The sequence below is a fragment of the Notolepis coatsorum genome, assembly GCF_963971535.1.
Source record: "Notolepis coatsorum genome assembly, chromosome: 11".
NCBI lineage: Eukaryota > Metazoa > Chordata > Actinopteri > Aulopiformes > Paralepididae > Notolepis > Notolepis coatsorum.
The window spans coordinates 63072051-63092902 of record NC_140175.1 but is presented as its reverse complement, the minus strand read 5'-3'; the positions used below and the strand labels follow the sequence as shown (position 1 = coordinate 63092902).

General features: G+C 44.8%; 1 protein-coding gene across 1 annotated transcript in view; it reads right to left on the bottom strand.

Annotated features, from left to right (window-relative positions):
- Positions 1–18614, bottom strand: part of parm1 (prostate androgen-regulated mucin-like protein 1) — a 32317-nt gene extending 13703 nt beyond the window's left edge. Inside the window, exons 1-2 of the mRNA XM_084324656.1 lie at positions 18397–18614; positions 12761–13600 (exon numbers count right to left, since the gene is read on the bottom strand). Of these exons, the coding sequence (XP_084180782.1) occupies positions 12761–13600; positions 18397–18445 (889 nt within the window). The 5' untranslated portion in view covers positions 18446–18614. The remainder of the gene's footprint in view (positions 1–12760; positions 13601–18396) is intronic.
- Between the last annotated feature and the right edge of the window lie 2238 nt (positions 18615–20852).

Genomic DNA, 20852 nt, shown 5'->3' with positions numbered 1-20852 from the left:
CAGTGTGCGCTGTGGCAGTAATAACATGCGATCTTCCATTCCTCTTCGGTGGGGGGGTTGTGACTCTTCTGTCGTGACACCGACTTGGCCTGGTACATCACTGTGATGGGCCTACTTTGGTCTTCTGGTGGGCGCTTGTTGCTCTCGTGCAGTGCTTCGAGGTGAGCGCCGTCACACTTGCCACACTTCTTCTTAAGGCGGCATTCTGCTGCCATGTGGCCGTGCGCGCAGCGGCGATTATCTTTAATCCACTGACTTACTTCGGCGGTGGTCAGTTTCTTGAATGCATCGCATTGTGACAGCCAGTGTTTGCTGTCGCAGTATTGACATGCGATCTTCCATTTCTCCTTGGCGGGGGGGTTGTGACTCTTCTGCCGTGACACCGACTCGGCCTGGTGCATCTCTGTGATGGGCCTGCTTTGGTCTTTAAACCTCCTCTGTCCCTCTTTAATGTTCGAGCCACCCCATGCGAAGGTGTCAATTCTTAGGCTGCTAACCTCCCTGGCTAGGAAGTCAGCGAGATCCAGCAGTGACTGTTCTGGGCCATTCGGGTCACGGTAGTTTCGTTGCCGCCGAAAGCGTTCTTGGCGGAATGGGGGGAGCTTCTCCAATATGCGCTCCACGTTGGAGTTGGCGTACAACTCATACATCCCCTTCTCTCGTTGGGACCCGAGCATCCCTACTAGGGACTGTACCTTGACGGATAAGTCGTCCAGGGCTCGGTTGTCTCTAGCCGGGGGGAGATGTTCGATCTCACGTATCTCCTGAATGACATAATCCCACGTACGTCCGTAACGTGCGTTGAGGGCAACCAGGGCGTCAGAATAGGGAGTTTGTGAATTGGAGTATGCCAGCGCTATGTTGTGTGCTCTAGTTACCTTGAGGTGCTTAAGGAGAATGGCATACTTGTATGACTCGTCCTGTACTCCGGACATAATTGTCTCTAGGCACATACGCAGCTCGGTATACTGCGCTCGGTCTTCTCTTGTGAAGTCTGGGAATGTGGGTGTCCCAATGTAGTGTGCCATGGATGGCTGCGACACTGACGCACGTGGGGGGAGAGGCATCCGTGGCGAGTCTCCCTGTACGTTGGGTCGTTGGTTCGTGCTGGGCGGGAACCAGGGGCTGGGTTCCCAGGCACCATTCCTCGGTGCCGTCTGGTGCTCGAACTCCCCACTGGGACGTGTTGGGGGTTCATAACGCAGCGTGTCGGGACTGAGGCCGGGGCTGCGCTGAGCCTCCTGGTCTGAGATGGGGTAGTGCGGGTGGGCTTTCTGTCCTCCCTCGTCCTCCGTCAGGCTTTGTAGTCGCTCGGCTAGCTGCTCTGCAACGTAAGCAGGTTCTTCCCGTAGGCGGGGTCCCATGTAGCTTTGTCGGGGAGGGGAGGGTGCCCTCGACCCTTGTCGTGATGATCTCCGGGAGCTCCGGGTGGAAGAGTGGGGAGTCACCCTCTGGAGCGCTTGCTCCATCATTTGTGCTTGTAGGCGGTCTCGTTCTGCCTCGCGCTGCGCATTGGCGCGGTCTCGCTCCATGGTTTCTTGAGCCTGGAGGCGCCTCTCTTCCAGTCTGAGATGTTCGCACTCACTCTCTCGTTGCGCCTGGAGGCGATCCCTTTCCGCCGAAGCGGTTATCGTGGCGTCAGCCTGGAGGCGACTCTCTTCCAGTCTGAGATGTTCGCGCTCACTCTCTCGTTGCGCCTGGAGGCGGTCACGCTCACCCTGGAGGCGGTCACGCTCACTCTGGTGGCGATCACGCTCACTCTCTTGTTGCGCCTGGAGGCGGTCACGCTCACCCTGGAGGCGATCCCTTTCCGCCTAAGCGGTTATGGTGGCGATCAGGACTTGCGCTAGCCTCTGGTCGGCCTCGCTTGGGGATGACGCTGATGATGGTGATTTGGAGTTGGCAGGGCTTGGCGGTGACCTGGTCTCCTCACGCGCTCCGAGGTCCATCTCGGAGGCGCTGTACTTTGTCTTCTCCCGCGCTCCGAGGTCCATCTCTGGGGCGCGGTGCTCTTTACTCTGGTGCGCTCCGAGGTCCATCTCGGGGGCGCATTCTTTACCTTCTTGCGCTCCGAGGTCCATCTCGGGGGCGCGGCGTTCTATGGGTATAGTCAAGTCGTGCCCCGCTTGTCCCCCCCCCGTAAGCTAAGTCAGTTTCACTTAAACTAGCTTGGGTCTCTACTTCTGGGGTTGACAGGTCGATAAGGTTGGGCATACTTGAGCTACCAATGTTATCCTTGCTTAACGTACTCGTAGATAAGCTAGGGGGTAACTCTACAGCATAGCCCTCCAAGTGGGGAGGGGGCTGACGCTGGCGCCTAGGGTGCTCTAATGGGGGAGAGCCGATTGGAGAGTGTCCGCCGCTGGCCATATTATCACTAATATTATTATTATTACTGATACCATCCGGCTCGAAGGACCAATTGTAGCTAAGGGGCTACACAACCCTGACTGTATTGAGATATGTTAGATTAAACCACTACTAAAGAATATTAATTTAGCCAGACAGTACAGTTACTCAAAATGACGGACACTCCATTAACTGCGCAGGGACAGGGATACAAGTTGAACAAGCATCAGTTTAATGTTAATAGTAAACATACATAGTATATATCACGGTTCTCCTTTAATAATAGAATGTCAGTGCAATAAAGTCAGAGGTAACGATAGTTCCTATACTACGGATACTCGACCGGTGGAGCTCTGAATGGAGTGAGACGACGCGAGGCGGTACAGGGAAAAGCAAGATGGTGGCTGGAGACGGTTGGTTCTCTCTAGAGCTCCTGCTCCAGAGAAACTGTAGACTGGTGGGATAATCCTGTCGTCGCTGGGAGAAGGGGTCTCGTACGGAACCGGTCCTTGTATTCCTAGCGCCCGATGGCAGGGTTAATAGCTATTAATCCAAAAGCCTGTTGGCATAGATGATAGCTAGTTAGCTCCGTTTGTACGTGAAGCTAACCCGCAGGCGGTCTCCAATGAGTAGTTATATCCAAACGTCGCTGGGTTTAACTATAAGTCTCTCCACGTTACTTCGCTTACACAAGTCACTATACTGTGCCAATAATGGCTCGACAATATTATAGTGGTATCTAATTAGCCATGTGGCTCTCTATAACGATACACTGCTCTCGGTCTGTGTACAACTGCACCAGACGTCTTCTCTCTCGCTCTGTTAGTTATATATATAAACAATATATAAGTTATACAAAATAATAAACGCAGACTTTCAGTGTTAATCTGGGCCTTCAGAACAAATAATTTAACCCTTGTGTCTGAAAACTGTGAAACTGTGAAAAGTGTTACACTCTTACCATTAGGGGACTAAATTGTCCTCTTCAAAAACGCCATAAGAAAATTATATGTTGAAATACTTACTTTTCTGATAAGAGTTGTTGTTAAGTCTGACATTACAAAAACCAAAAAATCCATCAAAATCAGTGTTGTTGCTAATCATTGACACATGATGATTATAACAATTATTAGCCTGTAATAATCCCCCCAGATAAATCCACTTTGCATTTGATATATTGAAAATATTTAAATGTTTGTGTTTTTTTAACAATAATTTGTGATGCCATCACAAACAATGGCATTTAAAGGGTAAACATTTTAAAAGTCCTGCACCAGCATGCAGGGAATTAAGTATTTGTAAAAAAAAAAATCCTGGTGGGTCCCCCTGCTTAAAAAGTGGCCTGACTGGGGCTATATTTCGCACTATATTTCCTGGCCTGAATAATTCCCCCAATTTTACTCCCCAAATTGAGATACAAAGACTTTTCATGGCCGTTCGAAAACTGTATCTTTTAAAATGAAATGTTCCCCTTAAATTGTAATTGTTTATCACACTTCTAAGGTTAGAAGTACTGATCTGTATTTAGGAGAAGGAGGAAGGGGGAATGTGGGTTTCAGGTGAGGGGGATGAGGTAAGGAAGGGGGGTGGGGTGAGTTAGTGGGACAATAGGTGGTGGGTGGGTGGTAGAAGGGTAGACAGAAACTAGTATATTGGGAGGACAGTAGGTTGTGGGGGAGGGGGAGATACAGTTATTCCACAGTCCACAAGGGGATCTCTTCACAAGGCTGGTAAGTATTTTGTATTTATGAGGAAAAGGGCCTGCTGTTGCCAGAGCATGCACCACCCTGGATGCTGACATATTATATATTGATATATTATATGGGATGCCATGGGAGGAAGGGGGGACATAGTATAGATCAATAAATATCCTGCATTCCTGAATTGCAAAAGAACAAGGTGTTTTCAACAAGTTCTTGAATGTTGCATAACAACAGCAAGAACCAGGAGAGATGCCTCCCCAGGCTTCCTCTGAGTAACACATACTCAGCGGACTCAGCCTAATCTACTACAGTAGATGATGTTGTTTTGGGATGTTGCGTTCCTTTAACTGTTAAAAATACAAATACGTGATTGAATGACTTTATGATGCTGTAAAATTCCATTCAGTGAGTCAGTGAGCTGTATCATGCTCACACAATCACATTCCCATCAATCACTGTCATGATTGAAAGGTAGACACCAGGCAGACAAACTGAGATCAATTACAAACACTTATGATCAACATGGTTGGTCGTCAGTTATCCTTGAAGTTCCTCCCTCCCATCTGAGGCCCTGTCCACACGAGAGTTTGGATTTAATATGACCGAAGTTTGAAAAAATAAAACTCCGTCCACACGGTGAACACAGGTGGACAACCGTGTATAACTGCGTACTCACGGGCAGAGCTGGAACCCAGCAACCGATACATTTAGTACAATGTAATACAATGCCAAAGCAGTAGGCGGCGATGTTGTTCAGACATGAAGGCCATTTCAACCAATCAGAAAAGACTGAACGCTCACTAAACTTCCTGTTGGGTCGCGATCTGCCATTAATTAACTGAAGAAGAAGAAGTAACGTTACTAGGGATGGGTATCGTTAGGATTTTATCGATACTACTACTCTTATCGATACTGCTTAACGGTTCGGTACTTTATCGATACTCTTATCGGTTCTTTTTGGTTATTTTTTTGCAAGAAAAAAAGACAATTAATTAAGAACAGAATCAACATTGCTTTATTATTTATAAATACAACTTTATAAATAAGTATTATAAATAAATATAATTTCTTCAGCAACAGCAGCAGCAATGTTCTTTTATATAACTTTATAAATAAATATAATAAATTAATATAATTTCTTCAGCAACAGCAGCAACAATGTTTTAAATGTGTCTGACTCTGAATTATAGACTTTTTATAATAAACAACAAAGGCAAAAGGCTAACAGAACTGTGACACTCGTTCACCCTATCCTCTGTCATCCTTCCTCTAGCTGCTAGGGAGAAAGGACTTTGGGTGGTGGAGGGAGGTAGAGGGAGGATGTGTGGTGGCCCTGGGCTCACTGGGCTGGGACATAGTGGCTGACGCCTCAGCTTGACGATCTATAAAAAGTTTAGATTGTAGTATTTGTAGCTAAACAATTGTTTTGTTTATTAGCCTATTTGTAATAATTCGTTATTAGCCTAGGCAACTCCGTATCTTGGGTTACGGCTGCAGTATGCAGATGGAACACTGCGCGCAAGGCAGTCGAATAAGCGCATTTCTGCACACTAATATCATGTTTTGCCAACAGATGTTTTGATAAATTGATTTGCTCGTATTGCCACCCTTACTGGCAAATGTTTTGTTGCACTTGTGGCAACGTGCATTGTCGGCATTGACCCTTGTAAAGTATATCCATACTTTAGAACGCTTCGCTCTATCCGCCATGATCACGACTCAGTGCATGCAGAGCTGCTGTCTGTGTGCAGCGCGCTATAGCACGGGGCGTCGGGGCACTTTCATTAAGGAGTACCCGTATGTAGTACCCGTATGTCTATGTGTAGCACTAGCGAGCGACTCGCGAGGAGTGTGTGTAATAATTGACTCGCTGGCTGCGGCTCGCTTCTCGTGCAGAGACAGAGAGAGGATCGTTCGCAACTTTTAAATAATAATAATAATAATAATAATAATAATAATAATAATAATAATAATAATAATAATAATAATAATAATTTCTCTAGAGTATCGATAGCAGTACCGAGGACGTCAGAGCTTATAAATACTCCGGTATTTTCTAATATAGTACCGGTTCCCGTTTAAAACCGGGGTCCGGGGGGCATCCCTAAACGTTACCGATATGAAAATGGATGTAAACGTTATTTAACAGATTGCAGAATGGGTACAATACAATACGGCTCAATACAAACAATTGTTAAGGGGATGCAGTCTGGACTGGGTTCCTTATAAGTTATAACAATAACTTGACAACACATGAGTTTAGTTTAGCAGCTACATGTAAACTTTAGCTGCAGCTACATGTTTACTCTGAGCGTCAACAGACATCAGTCGATCACAACACTCTTCAACACAGACGATACGTTTTGAACAAAAGTTTGTTACAATCATTTTCATATAACGCTACTTGGGACAGCTCTGCTGTAAACACTGGTGTAGTTGGCTCTGCTCTAATCTCTCTACCCCGCGGTCTGCCGTGAACATGGGGAATAATTGCGACAGCTCTGCTGTAAACACTGGGAATAACCTCGGTTGCTATGCCCACACGCAACTGCAAAACCGCACAACTCCACCCTGGCCACCGGTTTCAAAAGACCGCGGTTGCAGTGTAGCAAATCCCCGGTTGTGTGTGGCCGAACAGTGCAACTGCGCACATACAATCACGGTTACATTAAACCCAGCGTTCGTGTGGACGGGGCCTGAGAGTGAGTCCCCTAACATAAGAGTCAAGCAGCAGAGTATTTTGGTGTTTGTCAGCTTACAGAGGAGTGCCGTCTGCTTGCAGGATGCCCCACAGAGACCTTTGATCTTTGTCAGTTTCTAATCAGCTTATCCTAACTAAGGCTATGTCCACACGATCACGGGTATTAATGACACCGAAGTTTTGAAAAAAATAAACCTCTGTCCACACAGGTGAATAACCGCGTATAACCGCGTACTCACAGCGGCTGGAAAACCAGCAACCGATACATGTAGTACAATGCCAAAGCAGTAGGCGGCGATGTTGTTCAGACATGAAGGCCATTTCAACCAATCAGAAAAGGTTGAACGCTCACTACACTTCCTGCTTAAAAACAAAACAAAGCCGCCATCTTTAAATACCTTGAAGCAGGGCTGTACGCTAAGCTTTTTCACTAGGGGCACACTTGCCCCTAAATGAGAAATTTAGGAGCAAAAAATATTTTTTAGGGGCAAATTTTTAAATAACAATTTTACCATTATTAAAAAAATATGTTCCTCCTGCCTCATTACTGTGGTCCTTTTATTTAACATTTAAGTGCGTTTGTTTTCAGGTTTGTATCTTTTATAATGAACCAACTGAGAAAGTGTGTAAATCACTAATAGAACAAAAACAACAAACTGTGTGTGTGTGTGTGCGCGTGCTTGTGTAGTGCTCCTTGAATGAGATCACCACAACACACACACACCATTGCATTAATCAGGAGGACAAGAAACTCTGCATACATTTGTTTCACAATGAAAAGTGCTTTAGAAATCAAATGAATTATTATTGTAAATAACCCCATGAAAGGTTTATTATTTGTATGGGTAATTGCCTGCTTCATATTTGTGATGTTACTGGTTTCAGTGTGTGCCTAAAGTGATCAATGTGTTGGGCCGTTTATAGAGATCTATGCCAATGAATGTTTATGTATATCCGGGACTTTTTTTAATAAGAATTGAGAGGTATTTGTATATGTGACCTTTATTTTGAAAACCGTGTTGCGACGCAACCTTATTTACATTTGCACTTTTGACAGTGAAATGTTCAGTCCAACTTAGCTGGAAGGAAAGACTAATCAAAAAGGTTTAATTGACCCGTATGAGGCTCTTACGGTAGGACTACTCACCTAATGCATAGCTGAACCTGAACGTTAGAAGTGTCCGTGTCCCCGTCAATCAATCATCACATCATCACGTCAATCATCATCATCTTATCATCTCTCCACATCGGACGTGGTTGTCATAAGATGGACTGATATCCACTCCGTTGTTCTTGCAGAGTGTTACGACCCTGGCTCATGGGCACGCAACCTATGTGCAAACCAACACCAAAACCCCGTGCTCTAACTCAAAGTGCTACTATCTCAAGGAACTATTAAGGTAAATGTAAACTAAGGTACTAAATGCAAACCCAACGGACAAGGACTGGAAGAACCTGACAGCTCTTCCCCTAAGCACAGACACTGCATGTGTGTTACTAGGTCTGCCTTTAAAGCTCCCAGCAGGTAACCAATCAGCACTAATTGGCTAATTGGCAGCCCTCACCTGCATGCACAGTGACACAGAAGTGATCAGCTCCTGGTACATAACACCTCCCCCACCAACTGGTTGCCCCAGAGGCAACCACCACACAACAACCCATAAAAAAAAAAAAAAAAACACTGTGACCCATTAGTTGTCAGGGCCACTACCACAACAGCGATAGCGGGTCGGCCCCTGTCGAACACGACCACCGATACCGATCTGTCAAAATTAGACTGCAAACCAAAATCAACCTGAGAACTGCGCTCAATAGAACAGAACACAGCACAACAAAAACCATAGATCACTGATACCACCACCGCACCCATATCCATCCCACCTGGCACTGGCAGTTCAGGATACTGCAAACCGTGAACATCCAGAGTAGGATGTACCGCCTCAGGTACAGCCCCAGTGTACCGGGAACATGGCAGTACGACAGTCACAATAACGTCTGGAACACCATCTAAAATGGCGTCACCCAAAATAACATTGTCCTGATCAAAATCAAAATGGCTGCCACTCAACAGACCAGGTCGCGAAGGCGGCTCCTGCTCCACAGGTAACTAGGTTGACCATCACACCTAGTGCATGGCAGAGAATCAGTGTGGACATGTGGATCAATGTCAGAATCATCAACTGACATATTGGGACCATCCCTGCCCACAAGTGAAACATTAGGGACAATAGAGCTACTGTGAGAAGGCTGGCAGCCTAAGTCAGGCTTAGTAGCCTCTCCAACTAGAACGGTGTCACATGAAACAACAGCACCTCTCATAGCATCCTTCCCACACTCATCCTCCAATTCGTTCGTGGCCTCAGCCACCGTACAGGCTGGGAAGACCTTGAGACACTGCGCTGCCATATCATCTCCTGTCACATGCTTCTCCGGCACGCATGTCAACTCTGGTTTCACCACCGGGCCTAACACAAAGCCACAATCAAGAGAATCATTATGCAGAGGTACATCCACAGTGTGCTTTCCAAAATTCTCAACAGGTACACATTTTAATTCAACAAAGAATGTGTCACTAAGTGTAATGTCCCAAGTCGAAGTATCAACAACATCACTTTTGTCCTTTGACATTTCTCGTGCCACAGCACACACAGGAAACACTCCTGGATGTTTCTGTGCCAGCTCATTAGAGACCTCAGAAACCACAGGAATGGGAGTTACAACCGGAGTAGCCAGCACTTTGTCACCAGCCAAATCATTCCCTAGAATGAAGGACACCCCCTTTATGGGAATGTGAGAACATACCCCCACAACAACATTGCCTGATACTAAGGGAGAATTGAGCGTGACCTCATGCAAAGGTGCATCCACAAATCCACCCCCAAAGCCCCGAACAACGACACCGGAATGCAAAGAAGAGTTTTCTGAAAACGGCAAAACCCCCTCCAGAATGAGGGACTGAAAAGCACCGGTATCTCTCCAAATTGTTATAGCCTGTTTGGACTCTAGTGCATTAGTCAGGGAAACAAATCCATTCATCATAAACCTTGAGGAACCCTCGAGCTCTTTGTCCACACGTTTGATACTTCCCCCATCCCCATCTAACGTTGGCATAGGCGTTCTGCATATGGTTTCTACCAGAGCCACGGTTCTGACATTTTTCTGCTCAAGCACCGGGCACCCAGCAACGATATGACCAGGTTCTTTACAGTAGAAACAGATAATCCCTTCTGGGAATGCACCAGCAGAACCACCCCGCCTAGGAGGTGAAGTTAACTGACCAGCAGACACAGGTTTTGGGAAACGGCCCCCCTGAACAGGACGCCTATCCCCGGACTCCGCCATGATTTTCATTCGGCGCTCAGCTCACCTGGCAGAGCAGCGGTCCTGCGGTCCGTTGTTGACGAGTTCGAATCCCATCAAAAAAACATTTTTAACGTGATTTTTTTTTTTAACGTGTATTCTTTCGCCGGTTAAGGTTAGGCATGGTTAAGGTTAAGGTTAAGGTTAGGCATTGTTTCGGAGTTGGTTAAGGTTAGAACGGTTAAGTTTAGGCGCTGTTAAGGAGCTGGTTAAGGTTAGAGTTTGTCTTAGAGACAGCCTATTTCCGCACTGCCGCTCTCCCGCGTTGCCGCGGTCACATGGTCAAATTGTCACATTCTTGCACTGCTCCGCTGTTAAAAAGCAACACGCGATAGGGACATGGTCTTTAATTGCACGATAGACTACAAGTACCAAGTATATAGCGTGACCCAGATTCACTCCACACGCAAATCTTTTTTTTCACTCAGGCTATCGGTGATCGCAGTAAGTTCATTCATTGCTGACAGATTCTTTCATAGCACCACGACATTGTGTCGCACTGTACAGCCTTGGTTGTAGGCTAATGTTTTTTTTTTTTTTTATCCAATTTGTATGGATTAATTTAGGAGTGAAATGCGAATGAAGGGTTGAAATCACAACTCGCAACGTTGCTCCCAAATAATATTTCCAACTCGCAACGGCCAAATTAAGGGGCAATTTGCGACGAGATCATCGCAGTGTACAGCCCTGCCTTGTGTTAGCCATTTAGCCAACGGAGCATATATTTTTCAGCAAAGAAAGAAAGTGCAATAAACAAACGGATACATTCACTGTGTGTTCTGCCTCTCATTTGTTGATGAAACAAAACCAACAGCAACACAATTTACCACCAAGAGCGGATAGTTTAGTCTCACAAAAAGATCTCCGGTGTTGTTAGCTACATGCTAATGTGAATGGTATTCTCTATGTATAGTATATAGCTTACATGCTAACGTAATAATGTGGTAACGTTAACGCTAGTATAATGAATGGATGCAAACGTTATTTAACACATTGCAGAATGGGTACAATACAATACAATCATTTTCATATAACGCTACTTGGGACAGCTCTGCTGTAAACACTGGTGTAGCTGGCTCTGCTCTAATCACTCTAACCCCGTGCTCGGTTGCTAACTTGCTATAAATGTTTGCGACAGTCTGCCGTGAACATGGGAAATAATTGCGACAGCTCTGCTGTAAACACTGGGAATAACCTCGGTTGCTATGCCCACACGCACCCACCGGGATGTGCGCAAAACTTCACCCTGGACTCCGGTTTTCAAAGACCGAGGTTGCAGTGTAGCAAAACCCCGGTTGTGTGTGCCCGAACAGTGCAACTGCGCACATACAATCATGGTTACATTAAATCCAGCGCTCGTGTGGACGGGGCCTAAGACTACAGTTAAAGCGATACTTCTGATTTATGGAACCATAGGCCTATTTCAATGATGATGTTGATCGGTAGAGTCCTATCTCAGCACAACACATGCTGTCCCTAGTAGCTGCAGCTAGTTAACCACAGACTAATGCAATGTCAATGGGGTGAAGCTCCTGTCTGTACAAGCTGACTGAAGCTCACTGAAATCTACTTTGTGTGTACTGAGGAGTACATTTCAGTGAGCTTCAGTCAGCTTGACCCTGTTGACTTTGTATTAGTTTGTGGCTAATCAGCCGGAGCTAGTATCACATTTAAATTGTGTCATTTAGCTGACGCTTTTATCCAAAGCGACTTACAAGTTCTTGTCAGCAGGAAGGGTAACAATGTACATCAAAGTGTTGAAACTTGAGTGCTGCGTTGAGTGCATAGTAGTAGAGACATAGTATATTAGTATATTAGGAAGAGTGCATGATAGTAGAGGACAGTAAGAAGGTTAGTGTTTTTTTGGTACATTACACGACCATTGTGGAGCAAGGACAGAGAATAGGAGGCTTTGATGACCCTCCCGGAGCTCGGAGTGGGTCTGAGGTGGCCAGAAGATGTAGAGCGGAGGGGTCCAGTCATTGACTGGAGGTAAGCGGGGGCCATTCCTTTTGCTGCTAGTATGAGGAACAGCATGGATTGTGCTGAGAAAGGACTCAACCAATCACCATCATTGGTAAGCAGTAAATATGGCTATAGGCTTCCAAAAATCTCTTTAAGGTTAGGACAATGTTACGCTCCTTTCACAATTAAACCAAACTAAATCTCACCCTACAAGGGCACTGTAAAATGCACTTTGCATTCAGAATTAATTTGTTTCTTTGCAACGGAAGGTAGTAGCCAGCTCTATCACATATTAACCAGAGACTAGGGAGAATGTGGTGTGAGGAGGTCACAGGTTTCACAGAGCAGCAGAAGAGATCAGTGATCATCGTCACGTCCTGAAAGACTGATGTATGGACTTTGATACAATCTCTTTAATCAGGGCAAGTGGCACAGGCAATTGGACAACTACTGCCTTAGTTCCTGGTGACACAAGTCTCTCTCTCTCTCCCTCTCTCTCTCTCTCTCTCTCTCTCTCTCTGAATGTGAATGTGTGTGAGAGAGTTATGCATTGAGAGAGAGAGAGATACAGAGACAGAGAGAGAAAGAGACAGATAGAGAAGAACAGAGAGATATTATCTTTAAATAGAAAATAAAAACTCTCCAAAGAATGATAAAGAGAGCCCCATGTTCATTACTCTACCTGAGCTGAGAGCTTTGGGCTTGTAGGGCCCCAGCAGCTCTGTGGTGATGGATGGGGTCAGGGGTGTGGTCTTGACTGGCCTTCCAGTGATGGTGGTGGGCTGATGCTGGGTGGTTGTAGACAGGGAGGAAGAGGTGGAGGAGGTGGAGGCTGCTGGTGATGCTGTTGAAGGCTGAACCGGAGTGGTTGGAGGGGTTGCTGCTGTAACGCCGGCTGTGATTGGAGGGGTTATTTCTGTAACGTTGGCTGTGATTGGAGGAGTTGTTCCTGTTGGGGGGGTTGTTTCTGTAACACCGGCTGTGGTTGGAGGGGTTGTTTCTGTAACGTTTGCTGTGATTGGAGGAGTTGTTCCTGTTGGGGGGGTTGTTTCTGTAACACTGGCTGTGGTTGGAGGGGTTGTTTCTGTAACGTTTGCTGTGATTGGAGGGGTTGTTTCTGTAACGTTGGCTGTGATTGGAGGAGTTGTTCCTGTTGGGGGGGTTGTTTCTGTAACGCCGGCTGTGGTTGGACCGGGAGCTGTGGTTCCCACTGTGGTACCAATACTGGGAGTAGTTACATCCACCGTGGCAGTTGTAGATGCGGGTGTAGTTGTAGAAGTAGGTGTAGTGGTTGTTTGAGCTGTATTCTCAGTCACCTGTTCAGACTGGGTGGTGGCGGTGCTCTGGCTGGACACGGAGGCACTTGTAGGAGAGGGAGGGAGAGGTATAGAAGGAGGAGAAGAGGAGGAGGTGTCAGGAGCGAGGGGAGCAGGGAGCTCTGTAGTGTCTGGTGGAGAGGATGGTGCTGATCTCTGGTCAGTTTGTACATTCTGCGATGTTGCTCCACAGCATGCCAGCAGCCCTGAGAACACAAACAATGTACAGAATCAGCATAATGTTTGTAGCCTACTCAAGTCACCACATCACGGAATTCACCTTCTATCGTATCCAAACATTCCGTCAAATTCTAACACTAACCTGGTTATAATTACGCTATGGATTGTGCTAGATGTAATGTACAATCTACAGATTGACAGATACCATTACTGCTATCAGATATATCAGTCTGATATCAGGCTAAAATACGGTATTGTTATCAGAGAATTTCTCTGATACTAAAGTCTGATACCAAGGAGAACCGCCTATAACATGTCTGAAATTAAAGCAACATGACTTGATTTACTGCATTTCTGACACGTTAGATCTCTCTAATGGAGACAATTTGATTACATATCTCATTAATTTGTGTCCAATGACTCTAAACTCATATGGTATTCTTGTTTTTTCTTGACTTACTGTATTACTGTGTTTTTTTTCTTCTTGACTTGTTTAACACTTTGGCGTCCCCAGTCTTGCGGCGATTTATGCCTCAGAGGACAGCGGTTTGTTTACAAACCTATGTACTTTCTAAGAGATATATATATCATTTATAGTATTGCTATCTGTCCATTCTCATTGTCACTTGAGTGCATAAACCGTGCCTTCATAATGGCTTAAAGAAAAAAAAATCCATCGGTTGGTTGTCATTTTATAGCGTCGTGAATATAAGGTTTATCGCGCTTTTCGTCTAGTCTTTTTTCCAGGAAGCTAGAAAATGGGCTAAACGTTGGCGCCGTTATATCAAACGCCATTTCTGCTGTATATATACAAATGAAATAAAACAAACTGCGTAGCATCCGGACTATTACAGAGCATCTATGGATGAAATGGGGGCGGCGGGGAACGCCGATTAGTATTATTGATTAGCAATATAGTGTGCGTTCAATTAGCCATGTTCACTGATCATCACGTTAGGTTTTAAAACAATGTCCAATCCAGCTGTAATTTGGGGGAATAGTGTCGTACCGTCAGGCCATGTGATCGCCGGCAGCATTTCTTCATTAGTCATCGGATTCTGGTAGATCGATATACTGTACATTGGCTAATCATAAATCCCATTATTCCAGGCTAAAAAATACGTTCGGTAACTGGATCAAAGATGGAGGGTCTTCGTTTGGAATCGAGGCTCATATGATCCGCCCACAGGACTGTAAAAGAATATTTTTTTTAAAATCCCCTCAATGATACTGCAGTGGAGCGATGGCGCCCCTAAGCGGATCTGGCCGGTAGTGCATGTTTCGAAAATCAAATATGTGGGTAGGGCATGGATCTCGATAGCGGATGTTAATAGCGTTATAAATATGGAATAAAACAATAACAACTTGCCACGAGTATATACGTGGCGCTGGTCCACAACACATGGAATCGAAACACGTATCGTATATACTCGTGGCTGGTCCTTAAAGTAGACGTGTCTCTGTTAAGCACTTTGAGTTGCACTCCGTGTTATGAAAGGTGCTATATAAATGAAGATTATTATTATTATTATTATTAAACTGATGGTCTAAGTCTGTACTGTTCAGTAAAAGTGACGGACGTGATCGGTACTCAGTATCGGCAGATACTGATTTTTTTTTTATCGTGCCTCATCCCTAATACACTCCATATACAGACAGGACTTCTCTAATAGATCTAATACAATCCATATACAGAGATCATCATCATCATCTTCGTTTTACGTCCCTATTTTCCCACTACAGTGAGGTTGGACGGGCCGATGACTCCACGCCACTGGGCACGGTTTTGTGCCATGTCTTCATGTATCTCCAGATCCCTCATATCATTTTCCACTCATCCCCCCTTCGGTCTCCCTCTCGGCCTCCGCCATCCACAATCATCTCCTCGACCCCTCTCAACACCCCCCCCCCCCCCCTCCGATCTTCTCACATGTCCAAACCACCTGAGACGTCCATATCTCACCTTGAAATCAATTTCCCTGACACCACAGATCTCATCCACCTCTGCACTGGTCCTCCCGTCCTGCCATCTGACTCCCGCCACATACCTCAACATCTTCCGATCACAGCTCCTTAACACCACCATCACCCTTTTTGTCATTGCCCACGTTTCTGAACCATACAGGATAACTGATATCACACATGCTTCATTAGGACTCCTCTAATAGATCTAATACACTCTATATACAGAGAGGACTCCTCTAATAGATCTAATACACTCTATATGAGAAGATGTATATATCGAATACACTTCATACATAGATGACTTCTCTTATGATCTAATACACAGTCACTATATACAGAGAGGACCATCTCATGATCTAATACACTCTATATACAGAGAGGACCATCTTATGATCTAATACACTCTATATACAGAGAGGACCATCTTATGATGGACCTACAAAAGGCCTTCGACACTGTCAATCACACCATTCTGATTGACAAGCTAAAAGCAATTGGTTTTGATAGTCTATCAGTGAGCTGGATGCAATCCTACCTGGAGGGGAGAGAGCAGATGGTGGAGGTAAACGGTACCCTATCCCCCCCCCTCACAGTAAACTGTGGTGTTCCACAAGGAAGCATACTAGGTCCGCTACTGTTCCTAATTTATGCAAATGACATGTCGTCAGCTTGTGACTGCAACTTGTTCCTGTTTGCGGACGACTCAGCCCTGCTGGTCTCTGACAAGAACAAATTACAGGTTGAAAAAACCCTCAGCTCAGAACTAAGCAAAATCTGCATATGGCTCGCTGATAACAAACTATCATTACACATGGGCAAAACAGAGTCCATTCTCTTCGGTTCAAATAACAAACTCAGCAAGACCGACGGCTTCTCAGTTACAGTGGGTGACAATATTGTCACAAGGAAAGAAGATATTACCTACCTGGGTTCCATCCTAGAGGCAAATCTTTCCTGTGACAAAATGGCATCCAATGTAATAAAAAAAGTCAACCAACGAACTCGTTTCTTGTACCGGATCTCCTCACTGGTAAACAAGAATACCCTGAAGACTCTAGCAGGAGCACTCATTCAAGGGTACTACGACTATGCTTGCACCTCATGGTACCAAAGCACCTCAAAGGCGCTAAAAACAAAATTACAAACATCTCAAAACAAACTGGTCAGACTACTGCTTGACCTTACTCCTAGAACCCACCTCACCCCTGCCCACTTTGACAACCTAGGATGGCTTAGAGTAGACGACAGAGTACAGCAACTTGCAATGGGCCTGGTCTACAAGATACACTACACGACCAAGGTACCCATGTACATGACTAAATACTTCCCAAAGGTCAGTGAATACCACGATCACAACACCAGAGGGAGCTCCACAAATCATGTTAAACCCAGATTCGGCTCAAACAAGGGACTAAACACATTTCGCAATTATGCCACATCAATGTGGAACGCCCTACCCAAAGCTGTAAAGGAATGTGAATCACTACCCACCTTCAAAAACACTCTCAAAAAACACCTAAGGGAGACTGCAACTCGAAACTGGCCCCTGTAAATGTCCGAACACAACCCCCGCCAATGTACAGTAAATTACCAAGTATGGTCTTGTCAATAATCCAATGTACAGTGTTGTTTGTACAGTTGTACAGTGTCCCCCACCCACCCCTCCTACCCCCCCCCCCCCCCACTCCTACCCCCCCCCCCCCCCCCAACCACCTCCAATGTACAGTCCCACCCCCACCTACCCAATCCAATGTACAGTTTCTACGCCTAATGTATATACTCTTTTCTTTCTGGACTCTTTTTGTATCACAAATACAGTACTGTAATTGCAAATCTGGTATGTCATAAATGTATAGATGTAGCAGTACTGTCTATCTGTATGTCATGTATGTCATATATGTTACGATGAATTGGAAATGGGGGACCCTGGTGGAAACAAGACGAAAGTCTTTCTCTGGTCTGCATCCCCTTAACAATTGTATGTATTGAGCTGTACTGCACTGTACCCATTCTGCAATCTGTTAATAAAGTTTTCATTCATTCATTCATTCATTCATTCATTATTCATGATCTAATACACTCTATATACAGAGAGGACCATCTCATGATCTAATACACTCTATATAGTCTATACAGAGAGGACCATCTCATGATCTAATACACTCTATATACAGAGAGGACCATCTTATGATCTAATACACTCTATATACAGAGAGGACTTCTCTTAATGTTTCCAATTTGACTAAAATGTTTGATTTAGTACACATTTAGTACATAATCTTGTCTTGTCTTAACACTACATAATCATTTCAATAGCCTATTATTTCCCCAAAGCTATGCAAATCATTACCGCCAGTATTTTAACCTGCACCCAATATGCTGCTAAGAGTAAAATAATCGTAATTGTGTTTAAGAAGACACGTTGACAGCCAACGCGATAAGTTTATTTCCTACCTTCCTGGTCTTTGCAATAGCGAGCTTGATGCAACTATTTTAACACGTGCATAAGCGATACCGAAACCGCCTATAGCCTACTACTACTACTACTACCTGAAACCTTCAGTGGGCTATTATTATGAGCCTGTGTATACGATGATATATACATTTAATATGTTAACATTATGTCAGTTTTTTGGGGACTGACATCTTTCAACTCTTTCACCTGTTCAATTTCAGTCCAATCCAAACAAGACAAAAACAGAAACGTAATATTTACTTCTGTGACACATAATTAATATCGTCTGAATGACAGCCTTCTTAATGCCAAAACTTTCTCAATAGTCTTTGAGAGAAAATCCACTTCTTGGACTGAACCCTGGCTACACATTTGTATATTGAGGGGGGAAACACATCATACCTGTTGTTAGTATCAAAAACGCGCTGAATCTCAACACTGTGAGCGACATCCTGAAGGCTGTTCTGACCTATAATCCGTCCGCTGTATAATAATCCTGCTGGTCTATACAGTACTGTGCTCGAGTCTGAGCTGTGTTCTCTATCTACAGTACAGTATACTATGTTCTCTGTCTATACTCTAATGTTCTCTGTCTATACTCTGAGCCGCTGTTCTCTGTAATAGCCGTGTGTCTCTGGTCTGGCCTGTTGTCACTGTAGATAACTGATTAAGGACAGCGGGGGCGAGGCTCACTGACAGTAGAGTGAGTCCACAACACATGGTGGTGACTCGCTCACAAATCGAAACGAACGATAATAATAATAATAACTTTACTTGTATAGCACCTTTCATACACGAATTGCAGCTCAAAGTGTTTCACAGCAACAACAAAAAAAAATAAAAAATAAAAGACTAAATTAGCACAACATTGCAGATCAATGCATGAAGTGCAGACATGTAAAACGAGGTATAAGGTAAAAGGTAAGGTAAATGGTAAATAAAGGCATAGAGCATTAAATCACGTATTTTTTTTCACATTATGATCTAACATCCCAATACAATAGGCCTCTTTGTTTACGGTTTGATTATATGGCCGTTTTAAAATACACAGTACAGTAGGCCTAATAAAAAGAGTAAAATAGACGGAGTAAACTGATGCAATAGTATAGTGCAGTGCAATAAAATTGTTCTCATCATTTACAGTACAATACGTCAATAAAATAAAATAGCCCTCATTTACAATACAATAATCACAGAAAGTGCATAAATAGGCAGAATGAAAATAGTGCAGCCAAAACACTGATAAATTGTGTCTTAAGAGTTGGCCTCCCTGATATCTAATTGAAATGCCTGAGCAAAGAGCGATGATATGATATGATATACATTCATGATTAATACTTTATTTAGTGTCGTGCCACTAACACGTTCTTCAACCGCTTTGACCAGAGTGGCCTCCCCACACCCCTCCCCCACCCATCAACACCTGCACCCCTCCCCACCTCTCAAGCACCCCACACCCCTCCCCCACCCATCAACACCTGCACCCATCAGCACCGGCACCCCACCCCCAACAGCAGCAGCAGCCTGCTCACCACCACCCACAAACACCAACCCCACCATCCCAGCCAACAGCACACTACCTACGGAGACATCAGTCCCAACCCTGACCATCAGGTCAGGAGGCAGCTCTCCAAGATTAGTGTGAATAAGGCCAGAGGACCGGACAACACCAATCCCAGGGTGCTCAAAGCATGTGCTGGCAGCACCGCTCCAACATCTCTTCAACCTCTCCCTGTGGCTGGAGAGCGTGCCTCAGCTCTGGAAGACCTCCTGCATTGTCCCGGTGCCGGTGAACAATAAACTGGACTGGTCGGACAACACAGAGGCCCTCTACTCTACAGGAAGGGACAGAGCAGGCTGTTCTTCCTGAGGAGACTCAGGTCAGGTCCTTCAATGTTTGCAATAGACTGCTGCAGTCATTCTACCAGTCTGTAGTGGCCAGCGTCCTCTTCTACTGTGGCATACTGGGGGGGGGCAACTCGAGGGACACCAACAAATTGAACAAGCTGGTGAGGAAGGCTAGCTCCGTGGTGGGAGTCAAGCTGGTCAGACTAGAGGTGATGGCAGAGAGGGGGATGAGAAGGAAGCTGGCTGCTATCCTGGAGAATCCCTCCCACCCCCTCTACGACGAGCTAGTCAAGATGAGAAGCATGTTCAGCCACAGACTCATACCCCCCCGACACTCAACTAACCGCCTCGGCCAGTCCTTCATACCAGGAGCCATCAGGCTCCACAACAGTGGGCAGGGACTGCTGCCAGATCTTATCCCATAATGAGATTATATAGGATACATTTACAAAACATTAAAGGGGCACTTCACAAAAAACAACAATGGTGATTTATTTAGCAAATAATGTCACATGTCTTATAGGGACTGCTACCTTATAATTTCATTGAGCTGTAATTAACACAACACAATATTGCAATGTTCCTGATGACATCACTTGTGGCCATATTCAAACGCATTGACTCTCAATAACTGTAATGAATGACTAAATTAATGTGTGCAAAACTGTTTCGAGTTTTTGGATGTGTGTGAGATTATGTGCAAAATAAATCAGCGTTATATTGGTGAAGTTCCCTGTATAATATAATAATAATCTATAATACATGATTTTCCATTGTATGAAAACAGCTTCCTACTGATACAAGACAAGACATGTTATATTATTCTATTATATTACATTATAGCTATATTATGTATTTTATTGGGTCTAGAGGGTCTTAGACCTGCAGACCTACTCTCAATAGAAACGTGTGAATTAGACTATTACAGACATTTAGCTGACAAACAGGCCTATAGAAGAACTCGTGCAAACAGGTGGTAATCGAAAAATAGTCGAATAAATTATATAAAC